Source organism: Pongo abelii, chromosome 13 (genome assembly GCF_028885655.2).
Source record: "Pongo abelii isolate AG06213 chromosome 13, NHGRI_mPonAbe1-v2.0_pri, whole genome shotgun sequence".
NCBI classification, from domain to species: Eukaryota; Metazoa; Chordata; class Mammalia; order Primates; family Hominidae; genus Pongo; species Pongo abelii.
In genome coordinates this window covers 108,016,181-108,038,887 of record NC_071998.2, presented here as the reverse complement: position 1 = coordinate 108,038,887, position 22,707 = coordinate 108,016,181, and the positions used below count along the sequence as shown (strand labels likewise).

The 22,707-nt window shown below is 40.0% G+C and overlaps 1 protein-coding gene across 2 annotated transcripts in view; it reads left to right on the top strand.

Moving 5' to 3' along the window:
- Positions 1-22,707, top strand: part of ASTN2 (astrotactin 2) — a 997,527-nt gene that overhangs the window by 588,103 nt on the left and 386,717 nt on the right. For both annotated transcript variants that reach the window (XM_054520535.2, XM_054520536.2), the window contains exons 12-13: positions 3,631-3,797; positions 18,597-18,785. In XM_054520535.2, coding sequence (XP_054376510.2) covers positions 3,631-3,797; positions 18,597-18,785 — 356 coding nt within the window. The remainder of the gene's footprint in view (positions 1-3,630; positions 3,798-18,596; positions 18,786-22,707) is intronic.

The following is a 22,707-nucleotide window of genomic DNA, read 5'->3' as shown; positions in this document are numbered from 1 at the left end:
AAGGTGAGAAAGATCTCTCTTATAATTTACCTTTAGAAGCCACATACCTCCTCTTTTGCCACATACCATTGCTCACATAGACCAATTCTGGTTCAGGTAGGAGGGGACTACACGAGTCTCAATACCAGAAGGCAGGAATCACTGGGAACCATCTTTGAAGCTGGCTACCGTACTATTTACCCATCACAGTAATCACGTGAAGGTAGGAGACTTTATGTCACTGCCTGAAGGTTATACAACTTCTAAGAAGCAGCATGGATTCAGATCCAAAGTTAATACACAGACACAATAGATGTAATTTCTGGCACTCCACCAATTCATTCAGCAAATAACAAGTACCAGCTGTGTGCCAGATAGCTTAGGACAAGCCACATGGCATACTTTTGGCTTACATACGGCTTAGGACAAGCCACATGGTCCATCCTATTATAACATTTACATTTTGGTGGAGGAGACAGATAGTAAGCAATGAACTAATTGAAATGCTAATAATATACAAGTAATCTCAAACGATGGCTAGATCTCATCTGCCCCTACTCATCCTCAAAGGCACAGTACCTGAAGTCCATGATAGAGGAAAGGAATGATGGTAACTGGTAAACCCACTTCATGTACTTAGAAAGCCTTTCCCACAGGCATGGATCAAATCTTGCCTTTAATTTGCTGTGTGACGTTGGTCAAGTCCCCTCACCTTCCTGATCCTCAGTTTCCCATCAGCAAATCATCTTGGGGAGAGAGACCATAGGATCTGTAAGTTTGCGAAATGCTTTAACCTGAAGGGAAGTGAGTGTAGTGGACAGAGAACACCAAGCTGGGGCAAGGGAAGCCTGGCTTCACGTTCTCCACTCATGTGCTGAGGAATATGGGGTGATGTCCTTTAACTTTCTGGCCTCAGTTCTAAAGTAAGGAGGTTAGATCAGCTCTAAGCCCTGTCTTATTCTAACTTCCTAAAACTAGATGTCAGTCAGCCAGTAAATAACAAGACTTCCTACAACTAGATGTCAGTCAGTCAGTAAATGACAGGACTTCTTAAAACTAGAGGTCAGTCAGTCAGTAAATGACAGCGTGGTGAAGTGGCTTGCCCATTAGGCAGTTAATAGCAACAAAGTTGGGAAGCCTGAGAAGCTCTGCCTCTGTCACCACCAAACTGTGTGACCCTCTCCTCCGCTTCCTCCTCTGCAAAATGGGAATCATGACAGTACCTACCTTGTCTGCTGCAAGAAATTGCTGCAAACTCGGTGGCTTAAGATAATTATTAAGAAATTTATTCTCTCCTAGTGCTGGAGGCCAGAAATCCAAAATCAAGGTGCTGCCATTTGATTTCTGGTGGTGCTCCTTCTGGAGGCTCTAGAGGAGAATCTGTGCCTGGCCTCTTTCAGGTTGTGGTGGCCTCAGCATCGATCGGTTTGTGGCCACATCACACCAATCTCTATTCCACCGCCACATTGCCTTCTCTGTGTGTGTAATTTCTTTCTGCCTCTCTGTCACGAGAACATTTGTGATGGCATTTAGGCCAATCTGGAAAACCCAGGAGGGTGATCTCAAGAGTTTTGACACAATCACATCTGCATAACCTTTGCCATAGAAAGTCACATTCACAGATTCCAAGTTCCAGGGCTTAGGACAGAGACATGTCTTTGGGATCCATTATCAGCCTACCACTCTACCTCATATATTTGCTATAGGGATTAAATAAGTTAAAACAGGTAAAGCACTTAGATAAAACCTGCAGCTTAGTGAACACATTTAAAAAAACTAGTGTGGTAGAGAATCACTGGGGGATGGGAAGAACTGAGACCATACCCTGCCCAGGTGTCTCCTGTTACCTGGTAAGAAGATCAGTCATTCTTTTCAACATGCTCCGCGAGTCTGCAAACAGACTGAAGCCAGGCCCTAGTACTCACAAACGGCTCCAAATGACCCTGTGACCAGCTGCCCTCTTGTCTGACAGTGAATGTTCAGAGACAAGCAGGGGCTTCCTCTGAGCTTGTATTAATATGTACAGCACTTCACTCACATGGAAAATTGATTTTTTAAGCACAAAATGCAGCAGTTTTATAACCTTTCTGCAGCTTGACAAAGGCCATTTATAACCTACTTTCTCCGTCACTCTTCCTGGCGCCAGTCTCAAATGTCTTGAAGAACTCTGTCATGCATTTGTAATTACAAATTCTTCTAAGGCAAAATTTAATTTCCAAGAGGGCTAACCTCTTTTTTTTGTTATTGTGGTTTTTGTAAATTAATTTTTGTGTGTATGTTTTATTATTGATGTTGTTTAGGATGATGGCATGGGAAGGGGAGCGGGGAGCTGGCCTGTGGGGTCTCATGGTGGGAAGGCATTTTAATCAGTGATGTCCGGTGATGGATGAGGAAGGCTGGGCTCTGGGTGTTAATCTTTGTGGACAAGAAATGCCAGCAGGAGGACTGAAATAAAAACCCAGTACCTCATTTTCTCTTCTGAAGGCAGGAGTGTTGGAACTACTTCTCTATCAGCTGCGATGGAGAAGATGAGCTCAGCCTCATCAAATGATGGAAAACTAAATTAAATCAATAGCCATCTGTCTCCACAGTATATGATTTTCCACTGAAGGAGCACATAGCAGGTGCCAGACCCACTGACAAGAGCATTCTAGTTGAGGCCATTGAAGGTTGAACTCCTTGGAGTTTACTTAGGGACCAGAGGGCTATGGGGAGAGCTGTGTATATGGCCAAGCAGAGGACTAGGTTGTCTGTAAAGGGAGGACCTTGATTATCAGTTTATGGCAGCTTCACATGTTTTAAGATTCATTTACTTATTTAAGCTGGGGAGTGATGCTATTTAGAAATAGCACTCTGTTGGCCATTTGGAGGATGGTTTTGAGAAGGCCTGACTGGAGTCCAGCAGACTGGCTAGGAGCCCTTTTCATGATGATGTGAGTATGCAAAAATCTCACTTAGGGCTCCAGGGATAAGGGTGGAGAAGAAGACACAAATTCAAGACAGGAAGGAAGGTAATTCACATTTTATGAGTACCAAATTATGTGTCAAATTCCAAAGTAAGGTATGCACCCCTATGATCCAACTTAAGCTTCACAGCAAATCTGTAGTTGCAGGTATTGTGCCCATTTATTAGATGAGAACATTGAGGCCCAGAGATGGCAAGTAACTTCTCTGGGTCACATAGTGAGAAGAGGAAAAGCTGGAAATTAAACTCATACTGGTAGAGGCTTTTAAATATATATCTGTCAGCCTCCCTATGTGACCCTTCTAGCAGTAGACCCTATAAGGCAATAACAGTAGAAACAATACTGAATATGATCCCAGCAATATCAATGTTAGCAGCAGCTGACATTTGCTGTGCTGTTGCCGTGTGAGCCAGTGTTCTCAACACTTTGCTGACATTATCACCCTTCATTCTCACAATGCTATAAGCAGATAGTCACAAAAGTCCCGTTTTACAGGTGGGCACACTGAGGTTCAGAGAAGTAAAGGGACTTGTGAAACTTGTCACAAAGCTATTAACTGACAAAAGGAGACTGAATACCTTTCTATCAGTCCCTGACACATGTCTCTTCCAGGAGGGAGGAGAGGGCATGATGGGGCCTACAACCTCCCAAGCCATAACCACCCTGTTTCCCTCTCTCTGAGCAGTGCCCCGAGGAGCTGAAACCCATGAAGGATGGCTCTGGCTGCTACGACCACTCCAAAGGCATTGACTGCTCTGATGGCTTTAATGGCGGCTGTGAGCAGCTGTGCCTGCAGCAGACGCTGCCCCTGCCCTACGATGCCACTTCGAGCACCATCTTCATGTTCTGCGGGTGAGTCTCTGTCCCCAAGGCCCAGGTGCCCCATTTACAGAAGTGAGGGATGCATGGGAAAATGATCAGACACTACAGCTCAGCAAGGCTGAACCTTGACCTTCAATAAAATGGCCTTTCTGCCTTTCCTATTTTAGCCCAAGAGCCAAAAGCCAAAAGTATAACCTTCTGTTGGGTGGGTTAAAAAAGAAAAAAATGAGAAAAATAAAGATTGGGTTAATAAATGTAATAAATATAACCTATGCCCAGGCCTCATCCTAGAGCCAGGAGCTTTCTCCTGCTGAAGCCTCCTGCCCTTCTGAATCTACCTGTATGGGCCTAGTCAGTGCAGTTTGGAGACAAAAGCAGATGTCTTGAAGCTGTTCACAAAGGCTTCAGGTATGGTGCATAAAAGCACAGGCTAAGCCCAGACTTCAAGCTCGGTTTCAGCAGGAATGTAACAATGTGAGTGCAGTGTTCAGCCTTTCTGTGTCCTAATGTCCATATCTGTAAGGACAATTAATTGGAGGAGGGGAGGGCTAAAGGAAACAATACAGGTAAAGCTTGTAGGACAGCTCTGGCTCTCTAAGGACTCATACTGACTTTTGAAATAAGTATGAGGCTAAAAGGGGAACACGTTGGGACCAACTTGCTGAGTGACCTCTGACAAGTCATGTTCTCTCTCTGGGCCACAGTTTGATCATCTGTGAAAAGAGATCTTTGGGGAAGGATGGCTGAAGTTTCTTCCAACCTACATTGCTTTCCATTTAAAGACTGCAATGGCCATTACCTCTGCCTTTGACAGCACCTTGCATAGCATTTGGTCCTTAGTAATCACTTACGAGAATAGACTTTTTTCTTCTCCTCTTCATTCCCTTTCTGATTGTGTCTTAGTATTAGAATATTTGCTTATCTTTTGACATTCTGTGACTCAGAAAAATAATCTTGCACTCATGGAAGAAGTACATTTAATGCTGTCTTTACTAAGATAGAAAAGCAGGACAGGACATGTAACAACTTTTTCAGTCCTGTGTTTCACAAATAGTGGGTGAGTGTGGGCATGGGTTTAATTCTAGTTTACCAGAAAAATTAATTTAACTTGTATGATTCTAGTGCGTAGAGTCCAGTTTTTCTTCGAGGGCTTATTTCAAGGTCTCCTTTCCTGCCCTAGTTGCACTTAGGGCTGAAGGTGCCTTTGGGCAGGTGTAGAAGCAGCTCACTGGAGGCCCTAGATATGTATCAGTAAAATAAATAAGAAATAAATTAGGGTATTCAGACCTGAATTTATAGCGATCTCTTCTCAGCTTAAGTGACTGCAGGGCAGTGTTGAGTAAATTATGCATGGCTTTAGATCTGCAGGCTGCATACAGAATCAGCCATGTTCTTGTCATTGTTATTTTTCCCTCTGTGTGTTTGGGGTGGGGTAGGGGCTGTTCTTCTGTGGTAAATAACAACAGTAACAGCAGCAGGAGCAGCAATAATGGATTTTGACAACAGAAACTATTACCACCTTCCATCCACAGCACACTACAGGGAACCGTGGATTCAAAAGACATGAATTGTAATCCTAGCTCTGCCACTCTCTCTTAGGCATAAGACAAGCCTTTCAGGACCCCTGACCTTCCATTTTCTCACCTGTAAAATTTTAATACCTACCTTAATATAATGATAATTCTGAAGAGTGGAAAGTATTTCATATTTGTTACCCTCTGAAGGCTAAGAAACATGCCCAAGGTCATATGACTAGTGATGTGGCTCAACATCTCCTTGCTGTGTAACCTTCAGCAAGTTAATTGATGTCTCTGTGTCTCAGTTTTCTCATCTGTAAAACAGGGATAATAGTAATATCTGTCTATAGAGATGTTATAAGGACTAAATATATTACCATTTACATTAATATTTGTGAAATGCTTTGGAACAATGTCCTGCACAGAGTTAGCGCTGTATGTGTTTGTTAAATAAATTAACTTAAATGATTCTAATAACATTCGCTAGTGACCCGATGCACTAGACAGGACTAATCTGTTAATATATCGTGAAAGGATTGTGAGAATCTTAAAGAAGATTGAATGGGTGAGAGTGTGTGGTGAGCTGTTAAAACCCATCCAAATGATAATAAATAGGGCAAAAAAAAAAAAAAAACAAAACCCAGGCGTCCTAAAACCAACTGCAGTTTCAACAAGATTTGGAAACTGTCTATTAGGAATGCAAATGAGAAGTTACCACACTTGTTAGAAGCACTGTAAACAATGAAAGCTATTAGCAGGTACTTGTGAGAGAGATGGTCCAGAGAGAAGTAGGTTGCTATTGAATTAAGCAGGGAAAACAAAATAAACTCATTATCAAGGGGACCTTCCCAACTTGCCCAAAGCTCTATGACCTTCCTAAGAGTGTTCTGGGTAGGAGAAGGTTTAATAAATCTGTTTGCAACCAGGTTAATAATAGCAGCTAACATTTACTAAGGACTTTATACGTACCATGACTGTTCTAAGTGCTTTGGGTACATTAGCTCATTCAATTCTCATAACAATTCTACAAGCAACGTACTATTATGGTTCCCATTTTATGTTTTTTTTTTTTTTTTAAAAAAAGCACAGAGTGGCTCAGTAACTATCCAAGGTCACATACCTGGTAAGTGAGGTTGTTGAGATTGAAACTTAGGTATTGTGGTTCCAGGCTCAGTCAAGACAGATCTGATGTCACTGCTGACCTCTGGCCACATCTAGTCGTGTGATCTTTGTCAAGCCACTCAATTTCTCTGAGCCTCTGCTCTTTCATATAGAATTAGAAGCGATTGTAGCACCATTGTGAAAATTAAATTAAATTATACGTGCACAGGAGCTGTCATATTTAAGCACTCAGTAAACCATAGTTATAATTAGTCTAATAAATATAAAACCATCTCATTTAATTATGTAATTACTGGATTTTATCTCTTGTTTACTACTTTGTCTCCAGCAGCTAAAACAGTGCCTGGCACATAGTAGGTTTTCAATTAATAGTTGTTAAGCAAAGTTCCTCCATTAACATGGCTAAAGAAGTTTCCAGTCTGACTTTTCCAGTTGCATTTCCAGCTGGGTTCCTCTTCCTAAGTTAAGCCTCCTGGTTTCAGTTTCTGGAGTTTTCACAACACTGTTCCCTCTGTCTCCTGTCTCCTTCTCCTTTGTACCCCCACTGACTCCCATTTGTCCCTGGCCCTTTAGCTTTCACCTCCAAGTTTCAATTCAGGCATCACTTTTTCAGCAAGCCTTCTCTGAGCCCTAAGAGGCATCAGGTGTGAGTTATGCAGTTACCTTGGAACAGTATAATAATACCCGTCCTTTCTTTCTTTCTTTTTTTTTTTTTTTGAGATGGAGTCTCGCTCTGTCACCTAGGCTGGAGTGTAGCGGTGCGATCTCAGCTCACTGCAACCTCCGCCTCTTGGGTTCAAGCGATTCTCCTGCCTCAGCCTCCCTAGTACCTGGGACTATAGGTGCGTGCTACCACACCCGGCTAATTTTTTGTATTTTTAGTAGAGATGGGGTTTCACTGTGTTAGCTAGAATGGTCTCGAGCTCCTGACCTCATGATCTGCCCACCTCGTCCTCCCAAAGTGCTGGGATTACAGGCGTGAGCTACCGTGCCTGGCCAATATTCATCCTTTCAAATGGATACTATTTAAATATTGGCTGAATGTCGCATGGGGTTAGGGCCTATATAGAAAGGACATTTTTCCTTGTCTATTTATTTATTTATTTATTTTCATTTCTACTTGCAAGGGAAAGGAATATTTACATTTTGTCTCAAATTCTTATTTATCCCAGTGAAATCTTGACATCTCTTGCAGACTGGACCTCTGGCTGGCTGCCCTCTCATCAGTTTACGTTCTCCAAAACGGAGTAAAGCATCCTTTCTCTGGGGCTGCACAGGCCCCATGGCTCTCCCTGTGATAGCCTCATAGCTTGGTTGATTTACCTGCATTCCTGTCTGTTTCTGTCATACTGTGAACTCCTCATGAGCAGGGACGTCCTAGGCATCTGCATGTCTGCATTGCCATTCCCACTGCTTGGCCCAAAGACTTATTTAGAACCATAATGATTGAATTAAAGAATTCATCCACCTAAGATTTGTTGTGCCTACTCTGTGCCTGGTCTTTTAATAGATGCAAATAATCATTGAGTAGAGTTCTTCTCCAGCAAGGGCAAAGAGGTGCCTAAGCCTCACTGGGTCCTGATTGATGTTGACAGAGCACAAGTACCAGAATGGTAGACAGAAGCAGGTGAATTCAAGATAGTTTGAGAAGGTCATTGGACACTAAGCTAAAGCCTGTAGAATAAATCCTTAGAACCAGTCTTATAGGTGAGAGGGCATCACCTCCTGTGAAGACCTTGGCAAGTTACCTAGCAACAAAGTTTGTCTGTTTTGTGTGTGTGTGTGTTTACAATGTCTACCATGCACACTTCCAAGAGAACTTATTTTACTCACATAAAGACATTATATTTTTAAAAGGCTATTCATATAAAGATAGGAATCATCAGAGCCATTTTAAGGAGGGGAGAGAAAATGGTTTCAGAAGCTCAAAATGAAAGAGTCACTCAACATGAGATAAATTTGGCTGTGTGCTTCTTGGCAACCAAAGTAAACAGAGAGAGAGAAAAAAATACCCATAGTGGATTATATAGTTGTCCTTGTATGAGAAAAGGAAAGTTGTAGTTTTTTTGTTTTGTTTTGTTTTCAGGAGTTATACACCTTTTTCTGCCATTATTTGCTAAGAGAGTTATTTCTCATATATTCCTGTGTAAGAGATAGTGAGCCATTTCATCAACTTTTTTTTTTTTTTTTTTTTTTTTTTTTGAGACGGAGTCTCGCTCTGTCGCCCAGGCTGGAGTGCAGTGGCGCGATCTCCGCTCACTACAAGCTCCGCCTCCCGGGTTCACGCCATTCTCCTGCCTCAGCCTGCCAAGTAGCTGGGACTACAGGCGCCAGCCACCGCGCCCGGCTAATTTTCTGTATTTTTAGTAGAGATGGGGTTTCATCGTGTTCGCCAGGATGGTCTCGATCTCCTGACCTCGTGATCCACCCGCCTCGGCCTCCTAAAGTGCTGGGATTACAGGCGTGAGCCACCGCGCCCGGCCTCATCAACATTTTTTAAGTTTCAGTATTTTTCAGATCATTTAGAGGAGGAAACTGAGGCCCTCAAGGTGGGGGCACTCACGGCCAGTTAGGCGGTGAAATTGGGATAGAAGCTTGAGATATCCCAACCTTCTTGCTTCCAATTTAAATGAAAGTGCTCTAAAAACACATTAGCTCAAATAACACATCCAGCCTCAAATAGTCCTTAATAGCCTCTCTGTCTAATATTCTCTTTATGTAATTTTAAGAGGGAAAGGAGATAAACATGTTTAATATCCATAGTAACTGGAAGCCACGTATTTTCATTGTCAAAGCTGAAGTCTAGTCTAACAGTAGAAGACACTGAATGACAGAACAGAGACAATGGCCTTCATTTTGATTATCAGTAACAAGTGGAAGAGTTGGTGGGAGATGGGGGAATTCATTCAGGCACTTGTTTTATTGTGGTTTCTACCTTTTAGGTTAAAGCCTGAGCCCTCACCCCTTTCATTTCTTGTTGGAGAACGTGAATTTTACTTCTAATCGTTAACATAGAATACTTTCATGCCAGGTTCTTGTCAAACATTATAACCTTGTTGTCTCTTCTTTTTAAACATTTGTAAAAGCTCAGGTGTAAAAAATACTCACCGACAATTGATGGAAATACGTAATATCCGTCCATTTGTTTGGATAGCTATTTTCCAGTGTGGATTGTATGGAACATTAGTTCCATGAGACATTCAAATATTAAACAACAACAACAAACTAAATGTTCAGAGTTTCCCATGTGGAAAAATCTGCACTCCTAACTGCCTCTTACAGGTTCCCAGTGTACCTGGGGATAGTCAAGGCTCTCCCAAGTCATGCAGTGGAGAAACATATTTCATTGATTCTAAAGTGCCCATATTTTCCACATTTTAACATTTCTGAAGTGGGAAGATATCTTAGTTTTAATGATTTGACAGAGTTTATTTGGCAGTCTTTTTTTTTTCCTTGTTTCCTTCTTAGTGTTATGTAACCTGCTAGTGTTTCTTACCATTATTAGGGGTCTTAGACTAGATAAAATCTGCTATATAATTAATCCAGAGTTTCCCGTGGAATTCTGTTTTCTATTCACTTCTTTCTTTTCTTTTTCTAGAAACTCTAAATTTTCCCTTGAATAAAACCTGCTACCAAAGACTGCTCAGAGAACACCTCCTCTGATCTTCGTTTTGGTTAATGTTGGGATAATCCTGAGGGTGTTGGTGAAAAAGATTCCCATGATATCAGTTAGAAGGGTTAATGCAGTTGAGTTCCTTAGGTGCTGGTTCTAGCCCTGATGATCCCAGGGTGAGGTTTTCACAGGTTTCTGCGTTTGGAAAGCTGGGAAGGAACCTGTTCCTTTCTTGCCTTAGTAATAGGATACTTAGATTTATTCCTAACATTGGTCTAAGTCTACCTGTTGTGCAGTTCCTTGAGCTATTCTTACCCTTAACTACTTTTCTCTCTCTCTCTCTTTTTTTTTTTTTTTTTTCTTGAGACGGAGTCTTGCTCTGTCACCCAGGCTGGAGCGCAATGGTGCAATCTCAGTTCACTGCAACCACCTCCTCCCGGGTTCAAATAATTCTCTTGCCTCAGCCTTGCAGGTAGCTGGGATTACAGGCGCTCACCACCACACCCAGCTAATTTATTGTATTTTTAGTAGAGATGGGGTTTCGCCATGTTGACCGGGCTGGTCTTGAACTCCTGACCTCAGGTGATCCGCCAGTCTCGGCCTCCCAAAGCGCTGGGATTATAGGCATGAGCCATCACACTTGGCCTATTCTTAATATTTTTAAGGATTTGACTCACTTTCTTATTTTAAAAAAGTTTCTAGGATATGTATTTTGATAATTCTGTTGATTCCATAAGCCATTGAATAATAAATTAATAAATAAAGGAAAAAATACATGAGAAAAAAATACTTTGCTTTGAGAGTTTGTACACAATACCGTTTGTCTGTCAGTCTCAATTTTCTCCTTCAAACAACAAACAGATGGAGGAGGTCATTTGTAATTAACTGGAAGGAGCACAGGATTTGGAGTAAGAAGACCCAAGTCAAGGTTCCGGCTTTTCCAAAATGCTCATGTGACCTTGATTAGTGAGCTTAGATGTCCCAAGCCTCAGAATCTTCTGCGGCAATGTTGGAATGAAAGTACCCATCTCACAATATTGCTATAAGGATTAAATAAAACATGCTCTGAGCTAAACACATAGAAGGTTTTATGGTACACTCTCTAAAATCCCATCTAGTTTTGGTATTCTCTATAATGTGATGGGTGTGTTAAGGGTAACACATCAATTGCCTTCAGCTAAAATGCCCAGTATGTATCTCTGCACTTATTTTATATTTTTCATTTTGGCACATGTATAAATAGAGTTTCATGTAGATCTTGGCTGGTTTCCTGTGAGCCTATACTCTTTAGAATTTCTGTAGGAAAATCTCCCAGATGACAGAATGTTCTCAAGAAGCTATATAATTATGTGTCATAGTACAAAAATAAAATTTTTTAAAAAACCCAACAACTAAATAGACCTTAGCATAAACCTTCCTATGCCCTTAGGTGGCTCAGTGGGGGAGAACTGCTCCTGTTTCAAAACTCAGGGGATCATTTTCCTTTACAAGGATGGGAATTTTTTCCCCCTGAATCTCTCCTACAAGCCACAATCTTTTCCCACCCACAGGGAAAAGAAAAATCACTGTAAATCCACAGTTGTGATATGCTTAAAGTCATACACACACACTCACATTCACACACACGTCTTGAGCTCCTAGGTTTGATTCCCAGCACCACTATTGACTAGACATACCTCCATGGGCAAGTCACTCAACTTCTCTCAACCTCAATTTTCTCATCTGAAAGTGGAGACAATACCTCCCTCTGAGTGTCGCACATTTCCTATTGCTTCTGTAATGAATCACCACAAACTTAGTGTCCTAAAATAACACACTTTATTTTACAGATCTCAAGGTCAATATTCCTAAAATCAAGACAGTGGCAGGGCTGCATTCCTTCTGCAGGCCTTAGGGGAAAATCTATTTCCTTGCCTTTTCCAACTGCTAGGGAGTATCTGCATTCATTGACTCATGGTCCCTTACTCTGCTCCCCTCTTTTTCTCCTCTGCTTCTAAGTTGCATCTCCTCTGACTAACACACTTATCTCCCTCTTATGAGGAACCATGTGATGACACTGAGACCACCCAGGTAATCCAGGATAATCTTCCCAGCTCAAAATCCTTTACTTAATCCCATCTTCAAAGTCTCCTTTGCCATGTCAGATTACCTCAGGTGTTCGGGATTAGGATGTGGGCATTTTGAGGAGGCCATTACTCTACCTATTACAGGTTATAAGGAGCAAACCAGGTCATATATACAATAGCATTCCACGAAACTCTGGGATCCTGAATGTGGGACTGAGCTTTGCAAATACGTGTGTATGTACACACACACACTCAGAGACACACACACACAAATAATGCATATATTTAACTTCTATATAATAATTACACATGTAAAAATATATACGAATTATATGTACACCTTATTTCCAATGAATGCAACATAAGAAGTTCTCAAATATGTGCTGTGAAGCAGAAAAAGAAAAAAGGAATCAAAGAATGGCAACTATGTCAACTTTAAGAAATCTGGATCTATAGAGGCCAGCAACTAGGATATGAGAACCAATAGAAATAAATTTATACTTCCTGGGATATGTAAATGTGTTAATAGACTAAGTAACAACAACAATAACAATAATAAGCATAATAGCTGATGCATTACTTGAATACTGTATGAGAGATACAGTTTCGTCCTTTGTATAAGTTATCTGTAATTTTCACATCCTCATGATAAGGATTGTCATTTTCCTTAATAGATTATGACACCAAAGCCTACGGAAATTAGCAGACTTGATCAAGGTCATGTAGCTGGTAGATGGCACAACCTGTATTTGAACTCAAGTTTAATTAGCTCTAAAATCTCAACCTGTGACTCCTTTAGAATCTCAAAAATTTATCAACATAGAAATTATACAAACTACACTGTTAGTCTAAAAATGCAGTAATATTAGAAAAAGAGGAACAAACAAATTATCTATTTTGGAATTATATTTTTAAATATCTTGTAAGTGACACTTGGATATGGAAAAAATCAAACTCAAATTTTCACCTTGTTAGAAATGAGCAGGAGCATGAGGGCTGCATGTCAGACTTATGGGGTGTGGGCAAAGCCACAGTCAGAAGCTTCAAGGCATTTATTAAGAAGCAAGAAAGATTGAAAATAAACAAATGAGGCGTTTGACTTAAGCAGCCATAGAAAGAATTATAAAACAAAGTCCGATAAAACAGCAGGAAGGAATTGATACAAATAAAAGCTGAAATAAATTAAATAGAAAAGAAAAAAGGGAGCTCACCAATAAAATACAAAATACAAAAAGCCTATTCAAAGGAGAGAGCAAAGAAAGAACACAAACACATTACGAATGGGCTAGTGCCTTAACTATAAAAACATAAAAGATAAAAGAAATTTAATGAGATCACTGCATAGAACTTTACACCAATACATGTGAAAGTCTTGATAAAATGCATTATAATGTTAGAAAATATAAATTATGAAGTTTGAGTTATGAGGATATAGAAAATCTAAATAGGCAGATAATAAGGAAATAAATGATAAGAGCTAAATATCTACAACTGAAAAGAAGCCATCAAGCCCAGGGGATTTTATAGGCAAGACTTATCAAATTATCAAGTAATGGATAACATCTATCTTATATAAACTGATCCAGAGAAAGAAACAAAAAAGGATAGTTTTTTAACTTATTCCATAATCCTAATACCCAAACTGAGCAAATATATGCTATCCATCTAGAAAAATTTAGTAGACATGTTAGAATGTTTAAGTTCTTTATGTTCGTAGGATGCAACATCAACTTAGAAAAATCAGTAACAGCTTTTCTCAAGTCAGTAATAACTATGTGGAAAACATAAAAGAAAGCATAAATGAAAAACTGATCCTATTTCTGAAGTTTAAAAGATTGCAACAGTAGAATTTTCACTCTAAAAGGCACATATGATCTTCTTTATAGATAAGCAAGGGAAGTACAGAGAGGTTAAGTAGTTTGTCTGAGGTCACACAACTGGTGTCAGACTCAGGATTTGGACTCTGTTAGTCTGGATCCAAAACATACTTGGATAAACCTCTACAGCATAGTGCCTTTCATAAATGCCCATGAATAATCTCCAAAAGACACGTGCAAAACCTTTATAACAAAAAGTCAAAAACTTCACCAAATGTTTTAAAAGAACAGTTGATAAATAGAGATACAAATTGTTTCTGAGTTAGAGGACTCCGAATTATAAAGATGCTGTATTAGTCAGGATAAGATAAGCTTTCTTCCTGTAGCAAATGAGCCCCCTCGCCCAACCAGAAGCTTGTGCACAAAAGCTAATTTCTCATTTGTGCAAGGTCTATTGTGACTGTGGCAGTCTTCCTCCATCCTGTAGAATGCATCGGGAACACATGGTCTCCAAGCTTGCCATAACAAGGGAAGAGGCAGCTTGAAAAATCACAGGATGTTTTGAAAAGGCTAATTCTGGCAGTGACTTGTATCATGTCAGCATAGATTCCATTGTTCAGAATCCAGTTGCATGGCCCCTTCAGCCCAATTGCAAGACAGGCTTAGACATGTAAGTCTAGGAAGAGGACAAAATGCAATGCAAGTCCAGGAAGAGGACACAGTGTGGTTAATGCAAGATGTCTTTATCACACTTATCAGAAGTGCCCAGCACAGAGTTAACTCACAAAACGTATATATTAAATAAAAGAAAATGAAATAAAATTAAAATCAAAAACTTCCCCCAATTTAGTTTACAAATTTAAAGCAATGCTACCCAAAATTCCGCTAGGGATTTGCATATAATTTGATAAGCCCATTCTGAAATTCATTTGAAAGGAAAAATATGGAAGAGCAGTCAGGAAATTTGGAAATAGAAAACTAGTGTTGATGAAGGGGAGGAGTATTACTTTATTATTATATCCAAAACAGGCTATAAAGCTATAGTAATTAAATCTTGGAATTACTGCAGGAATATACAGATAATTAAACAGGAAAAACACCAACCATGTATATATGTCATATGTAGGGATTGCACGTGTAAAAAAAAATAACATTTCAAATTTGTTGTTGAAAGGTCAGACACTACAGACAATTGGCTACCCATTTTAAAAAACAGTTAAGTTAAAATAACCACTCACACTACATTCAAAAATAAATGCCCTACTTATTAAATAACCAAAGATTTTTTAAACCTATACAATACTACAATAATATACAGAAATATATTTTATCATCTTGTGGGTTTCTAAACATTGCACAAATTTCAGACACAAAGACCAGAAGAAAGAGGTAATAAGATACCAAAAGGAAGATTAAAATACAAGCACAGACTGGAAAAAAATTTTAATATATATGGAAGGTGAAGGATAACTACCCAGAAAATATTTAGAGCATATATAAACCAATACAAAGAAAAAGGCAAATATCACAATAGAAAAATGGTCAATGCACATTAATGGATAATCTATAGAAGGAGAAATGCAAGTGACCATAACATGAAAAGATGCTGAACTTAATCAGTAACAAGGGAAATGCAAATCCAAACAAAAATGAGTTATTTTTCCTATCCTAGATTGGCAGTGATGAACATGAAAGATGTAGAAAAATGGGATCTGCCATTCATCAATTATAGGATTGTAAATGGGTAGAGATTCTACAGGCAACTATTTAGTAGATCTATCAAAATTTTAAAATTCATAAAACATTAACCAAGCAATTTCTTTTCTGAGTATCTGTTTTATAGAAACACATAGTTGGGCACAATGATGTATGTGCAAAGATCTTCATTATGGCATTGTTTGTAATAACAAACAGCTATAAACAGCCAACGTGCCCATCAATAAAAATTAGTTAAAAGCATTATGGTACGTTTATACTGTGCAATGCCAAATAACCATTAAAAAAGATAGATCTATATGTATAGTGTTTTGAAAAGATCTCCAAGAAATAACATCAAGTGGAAATGCATGTCTCACAACAATATATAGTATAATTCTGTTTATGAGTTTATTATGATATGTGTGTGTGCATATGTGTGTTTATATAAATCCCCCCAATTTAGTCTACAAATTCAAAGAAATGTGTATGTATACACAAACACACACACACACACACACACACACACACACAATATGTATTTAAATGCATTGAAAAACTCCTGGAAGAGCACATAAAAATTAACAATGGTGACCTCTGGGACAGGAAGTGAGGAGTGGGAAATGAAGAAATTCCATATTTTACTCTATAGATTTTGATAATGTTTTTTTTTTTTTGTCTTGTTTTGTTTTGTTTTTGAGACGGAGTCTTACACTGTTGCCTGGGCTGGAGTGCAGTGGCGTGATCTCAGCTCACTACAACCTCCACTTCCCAGGTTCAAGTGATTCTCCTGCCTCCGCCTCCCGAGTAGCTGGGATTACAGGCGCCTGCCACCACACCTGGCTAATTTATTTTTTATTTTTTATTTTTAGTAGAGACAGGATTTCACTATGTTGGCCGGGCTGGTCTTGAATGCCAGACCTCATGATCCACCCACCTCAGCCTCCTAAAGTGTTGGGATTACAGGCGTGAGCCACTGCACGCGGCCAGACTTTGATAATGTCTACTCATCTTCAACAATAATATATTTATTCACAGTCACACAGGGATGTGGGTATGTGTGGAGGGTGAGAGAAAGAAAGAGAGAGAGAGTACTCTAGCCAGTGTACCCAGTAAACCATTTCTCCATATTTTCTGAATAAATGGATGGAACTAGACTTTATCAAGCACTCACCATGTACGATTCACTTCTATATACACTCATTTCATCTGCACTGCAACTGTATTAAAAGGGACTTAGTAATATTTAACAGATGCAAAAAGAAGGGGATATACTTTACCAAGGATCTGAGACAGGGCCCTTTTCCAAGAGATTTCCCCACTGTACTATGGAAAGGAACATGTGAACATTAGAAAGACAATCAGTGCATCAGTGCAGTACGCCAGGGATTAGGGGAAAGCCAGGAAACAGTGACGTTTACTTCATGCATGAGACTTCCTGGCTTTTCACTAGAGTGATCTTGGGTCAAGTTTTCAGCTATGCTTGTCTTCTTTCTGCCTCCAGTTCAGCTCTATATCTGTAGCATCAGCTACTGGTTCCCACAACCTGTGTACATTTTCTTTCCAAACCACCATACAGAGCCTCTTCCTTCTCCCATCTGAGTTCCTGAGTCTCTTTGCAGTTAGTTTCAATGAATCTTTGCTACACCCCTTGAAAGAAAGGCAAATAAGAAATTGCCTGCTGTTTACTTTCTCAAACTGATTTACCAACCAGGGTCATTTTGTGCACATAGAAAGCACTAGATTTGGAGGAGACAAAAATAGACAAACATCCCTTTTTCTAACAGAACTGAATTTGAATATCAACTTTGCTACTTACTCACAGTATGACATGCTTTATTTCTTGGCTCCTTATTTTGCTTATGTGTAAAGCGGAAATGATGATATTACTCTTTCTTCGTGGTTAGATAATAAATACATAAAGTGTTCAGTGAATAGTACATGCTCAATAAATAGAAATAACAGCATTACTACCACTATTATGATTATTGTGTTAAGTATATTGCAATTCCTGTTTTTTTTTTTTTTTGTGGCCAATGTATCATGTGACCTTATAGCATCCTACTGAATTAAGGTAGAAGTGTCTACTCTATTTTACACTTGAGGAAACTGGGGATCATAGAAGTTAAATGACTCACTCATGTTCACATAGGTCACAAGGAGAAAAATGGCATTTGTACAGGTCTGTCCAATCTCACAGACCATTCTCTTGTCTGTCTTATTTATGTGCACCATACTCCTAGTGCTTAGCGCTGAACTTTGAAAAGGTAGACACTCATAGAATTCCAGTTTCTGGAATGATTTTTCAGGGGCTGAGATCTCTGATTTCTTGCCCCAACCATCCCCATCCCCTCCAGCCCATGCCTCTCTGAGATTTCTCACTGCAAATCTTTTTCAAATTGCAAATATTGTTTCCACACCTTATTCAGATGCCTGTTTTGTCCATAGATGAGGCCACCCCGTCTCAAAGGCTTATCAAGGGCTTTTCTGACTGTTAGACCAATGGAGGCTGCTAAAATCCCTAAGTGAGCGAAGCCTTGTGCTGTCCATGGTCCTGGAAGGTTTCACACCCGAGCTACCAGGATGATAAAAATCTTGTATTTGCTACCGTCTTCAACCTTGGTTGACAGATGTACTGGGAATAGATTCTGGTTTGAGACACTAGTTGATGATTCCCTGTGAATTGGTCTGTCATGCTTTTTAAAGTCTGTGTGTTCATAGGAAACAGTTTTTAAATTTGCTTTGTGTGTGAACGTGCATGCTGGTGTCCCCTTGACTCCTCCAAAATGTCACAAATGACTTTCCTTTAATTTACCAATTTGCAGTATTAATGTGCTTCTCTCTAGACATCTGTGCCCTAGATAGATTCCAGGCAGAATAGCTGTCTCCTTCCTAAACTCTGACCTGTTTTGCAGGGAAAGGAGGCCTTGGTTTTAGGTCACCCCCAATGGGGGCATTCAGGATGTGAAGCTAATTCTGAGCTCTGTTTTATCATACAGTTGCGTGGAGGAGTACAAACTGGCTCCTGATGGAAAATCCTGCTTAATGCTCTCAGATGTCTGCGAGGGCCCCAAGTGCCTCAAACCTGACTCCAAATTCAATGATACCCTCTTTGGAGAGATGCTACATGGTTACAACAACCGGACCCAACATGTGAACCAAGGCCAAGTCTTCCAGATGACCTTTAGGTATGCTGTAGACACTTGCACATTGCTGGTCTGAGTCACTGACAAACAACCTGGGCACAGGGAGGAAGCCATGGGCACAATGGGGTAGAGACCTGTTATTCTGGCCAGCATCACTTTAAGCTCACAGGTACCCTCTTAAGGAGTGTGGAAAGTCAGCAAACTTTATTCCATAAGGTTTCTTTTTCATGGTCCTAGCATATATTTGTCCCACTTTGCCATTTTCCTAGCTCTATCCCCACATTTTAAATTCAATCTTAAATTATCATATAAGTACAGTTAATGGCATTTTGAAAAACATTAATTAATCTTTCAGTCTACTGAAAAATAAGTATTTTATGCATGCTGTTCAGGCAGTTCAAAAATAAAGACATTTAATGTAGTAGAAAATAAAAATCCCATCACCCAGAAATACCTAGAATTAACATTTTCCTGAATGCTCTTAAAATTTCTACTTCTCTCTTTCTCTCTCTGTTTTTTCCTGTCTGCCTACACACACACAAACACACACACACACACACACACACACACTCCCCAAATCCAGGTAAAGCTGTTTAGAAATTGCTTTTTTCACTCAATAGTGAGTGATGGCTAGGTTGGCCAGATTATGTGAGGATTAAACATGCAAGATATTGGTAAAGAGTTTTTGGACAGTTGAAGAAACTGAAACTGTTCTGCCTAAAGAAGAGAAACCTTAAGTGGTGACTTACTTATGCCTCAAAGCTTGAAGAACCATAAGCTAGTAGAGTGAGATTTGTTGTATGTATAGAAAAGGATTATCTAAACACACACTCACACACACATACACACGCACACACACACATTATACTTTTAACCATGTTTGCATAAAAAAATCAGATATTATCACAAAGCAAGGTTCTCCTAATCATTTGAGGTCATATCAATAAAAGTCAGAACTAGTAATAAGTCACCATTATAATAATCATTGTTTCCATTCCATCATCTTACTAATAGTAGTGATAATTGTATTGTGAGTGGTAATAATGGTTACCATTTATTAATAATTATTCTGTGTCAAGCTCTTTACTACTAACTACTACTACTAACAATAATAATGTCCACTAACATTGATTCAGCATACACGAAAGGGTTTTCTAAGTATTTTTTACCTATTAACTTACATAATCCTCACAATGATCCTGTAAGGCAGGAGTCATTATCATCCTTTTTATACAGAAGAGAAACAGAAATCTAAAGTAGCTTTCCAAAGACTCCCTTCTAGGAAGTAGGAGAGCCAAGATAATTTCATTTTAGCTCATTATTAGAATCATTGGAGGCACTACGACCTCCATTTTACAATTGAGAAATTAATCCAGAGAGGTTGAGTGACTTTCTCAAGATCATCATCTAGTAAGAGGTAGAGTCAGGAATCAGATGTAACTCCAGCTGACTCTAAAACCTTGCTTTTGTATTTCAATTCAGCATACCCTCTTACTCCCATTTTACAGAATGAGAATGGAAGTGTGAATTCACTAAAACCGTTCATCCTTGTAATCATCATATACTCTTTGAGAATCTCCTCTTTCCCATATACCATGCTGGTTATTGGGCATAAGATGGAAAATGAGATAGAAATAGCCCCTCTGACACTAGGTATCGTTGGCAGGTGGATCCATGACTCAGTTGCTCAAGCAGAGACTGAATGCTACTTTACTGGAAAAGCTCCGAGCCAGGCATGGTGGCTCACACCTGTAATTCCAACACTGTGGGAGGCCTAGGTGGGAGGATCACTTGAGCCCAGGAGTTTTAGACCAGCCTAGGTAACTTTGCAAGACTCCATCTCTGCTAATTTTTTTTTTTTTTTAACTGGGCTGGGTGTAGTGGCTCACACCTGTAATTCCAGCACTTTGGGAGGCTGAGGCAGGCAGATCATGAGATAAGGAGATTGAGACCATCCTGGCTAACACAGTGAAACCCCGTCTCTACTAAAAATACAAAAAAATAGCCAGGCGTAGTGGCGGGTGCCTGTAGTCCCAGCTACTCAGGAGGCTGACGCAGGAGAATAGCATGAACCCAGGAGGCGGAGCTTGCAGTGAGCTGAGATCACGCCACTGCACTCCAGCCTGGATGACAGAGTGAGACTCCATCTCAAAACAAAACAAAACAAACAAACAAAAAAAGTTATTCGAACTTGCTGGTACATGTCTGTAGTCCCAGCTACTTGGGAAGCTGAGGCAGGACCATCACTTGAGCCTGGCCATTCAAGGTTACAGTGAGCTATGATCATGCCACTGCAATCCAGTCTGGGCAACAGAGTGAACACTTGTCTCTATTTAAAAAAAACAAGAACAAAAATCAGGAAAAGCTCTGGGGAAAATTTAAGGATAGTCTGGATTAACTGCAGTTCAATGCTGAGATTCTACGATACTAGTTTTCTATAATTTTAATGGTCTATGAAAGTGTGTCTTGAGCAACATCATGGATAGAATAATGCTGCTTGGAATACAAAATAAAAAAAAAAAAGGAATTATTCCTTCTCTTTGAGGAAGAAATTTAAAAGCTTGCAAGATGACACACACAAGTTTTAAAAAAATAGAAAAATTTAATTTGCAAAGCAGTGTTCCAAGGAAAGACAATGGTTTCCAAAGAGTTCCCATGGGAAGGCTGTTGAAAGGAATTAGAAGGAAAGATAAAGGGCTTCTCAAAGGACAAAGCTTGTGAACTGAGGTTTGAAGTGATAGCAGAGAATAGTGCCTCTTGGGAGAGATAAGAGTTAAAGGGCATTTTCCTGTCCAGGAAGGAGCCTGCAAAGGCCCAGACATATGGATAAGCAAGGGTGGGAGTCAAGAAAACAGATTGCCAATGAACATGCCTTCAAATCCCAGCCCCACCCATGAGAAGCATAATTCTACTGCTTCATCTTTAAAACAGGGTGCTTTCTACAGAAGCCAGCCATTTCCATAGGTACATTGTATGTTTTATGGAGTTTCATTTCTCACAGCAGCTCTCAGAGTGGCTGGCATTTGATAATTGAGCCAATGTACCATTCTTTTGTGTGAAGGATAGCTTGGTCCAAAAGAAGGATCCACATGGGTAATAAGAGGCTAGATCCTGAACAAACTTCATTAAATCCTGGGATCTCATTTTACATGCAGGGAAAGGACTTGGTCACAAAGCAAGTCATTGTGGGACCAGCCCACGTTCTCAGATCTCCCGACTGCTTGGAGTGCTTATCTTCCCGCGGCCAACAGACTTGTCAGTGAGAAAGAACATGGCACCGCCGGGCTTGGTGGCTCATGCCTGTAATCCCAGCACTTTGGGAGGCTGAGGCGGGTGGATCATAAGGTCAGGAGATCGAGACCATCCTGGCTAACATGGTGAAACCCTGTCTCTACTAAAAATAGAAAAAATTAGCCAGGCGTGGTGGCGGCTGCCTGTAGTCCCAGCTACTTGGGAGGCTGAGGCAGGAGAAAGGCATGAACCTGGGAGGCGGAGCTTGCAGTGAGCCGAGATAGTGCTACTGCACTCCAGCCTGGGTGACAGAGAAAGACTCCATGTCAAAAAAAAAAAAAGAAAGAACATGGCACCTTAAAGGCTGGCCTAGGACTGTCCAGTCCCAGACACAATTTTAGGTCCATTAGAAGTCATCGTTCTGCCTCAAACACTCTGCTCATTGTTTCCAACTTCTCAACCCTGGATTGCGTCTGAACAGCCAGAGCCTAAGTACCCTGATTTGCTCAAGGAGGGGAGTATAGTGAACAGACCAGGATTTTCTCTTTTGATGACAGCCTCAAGATTTAGAAAACTCCCAAGACTACCACCATTATACTAGAGCAATCCATTCCATTTAAGCTCTGTCATCCTTGGCTTCAGCTAAACTTTCTTTGCAATTATTTCCATCTGCAGACCATGTATCCTTTTGGAACCATGCTAAGTCAGTTGCCTCCCCACTGTGGAAAGGCAA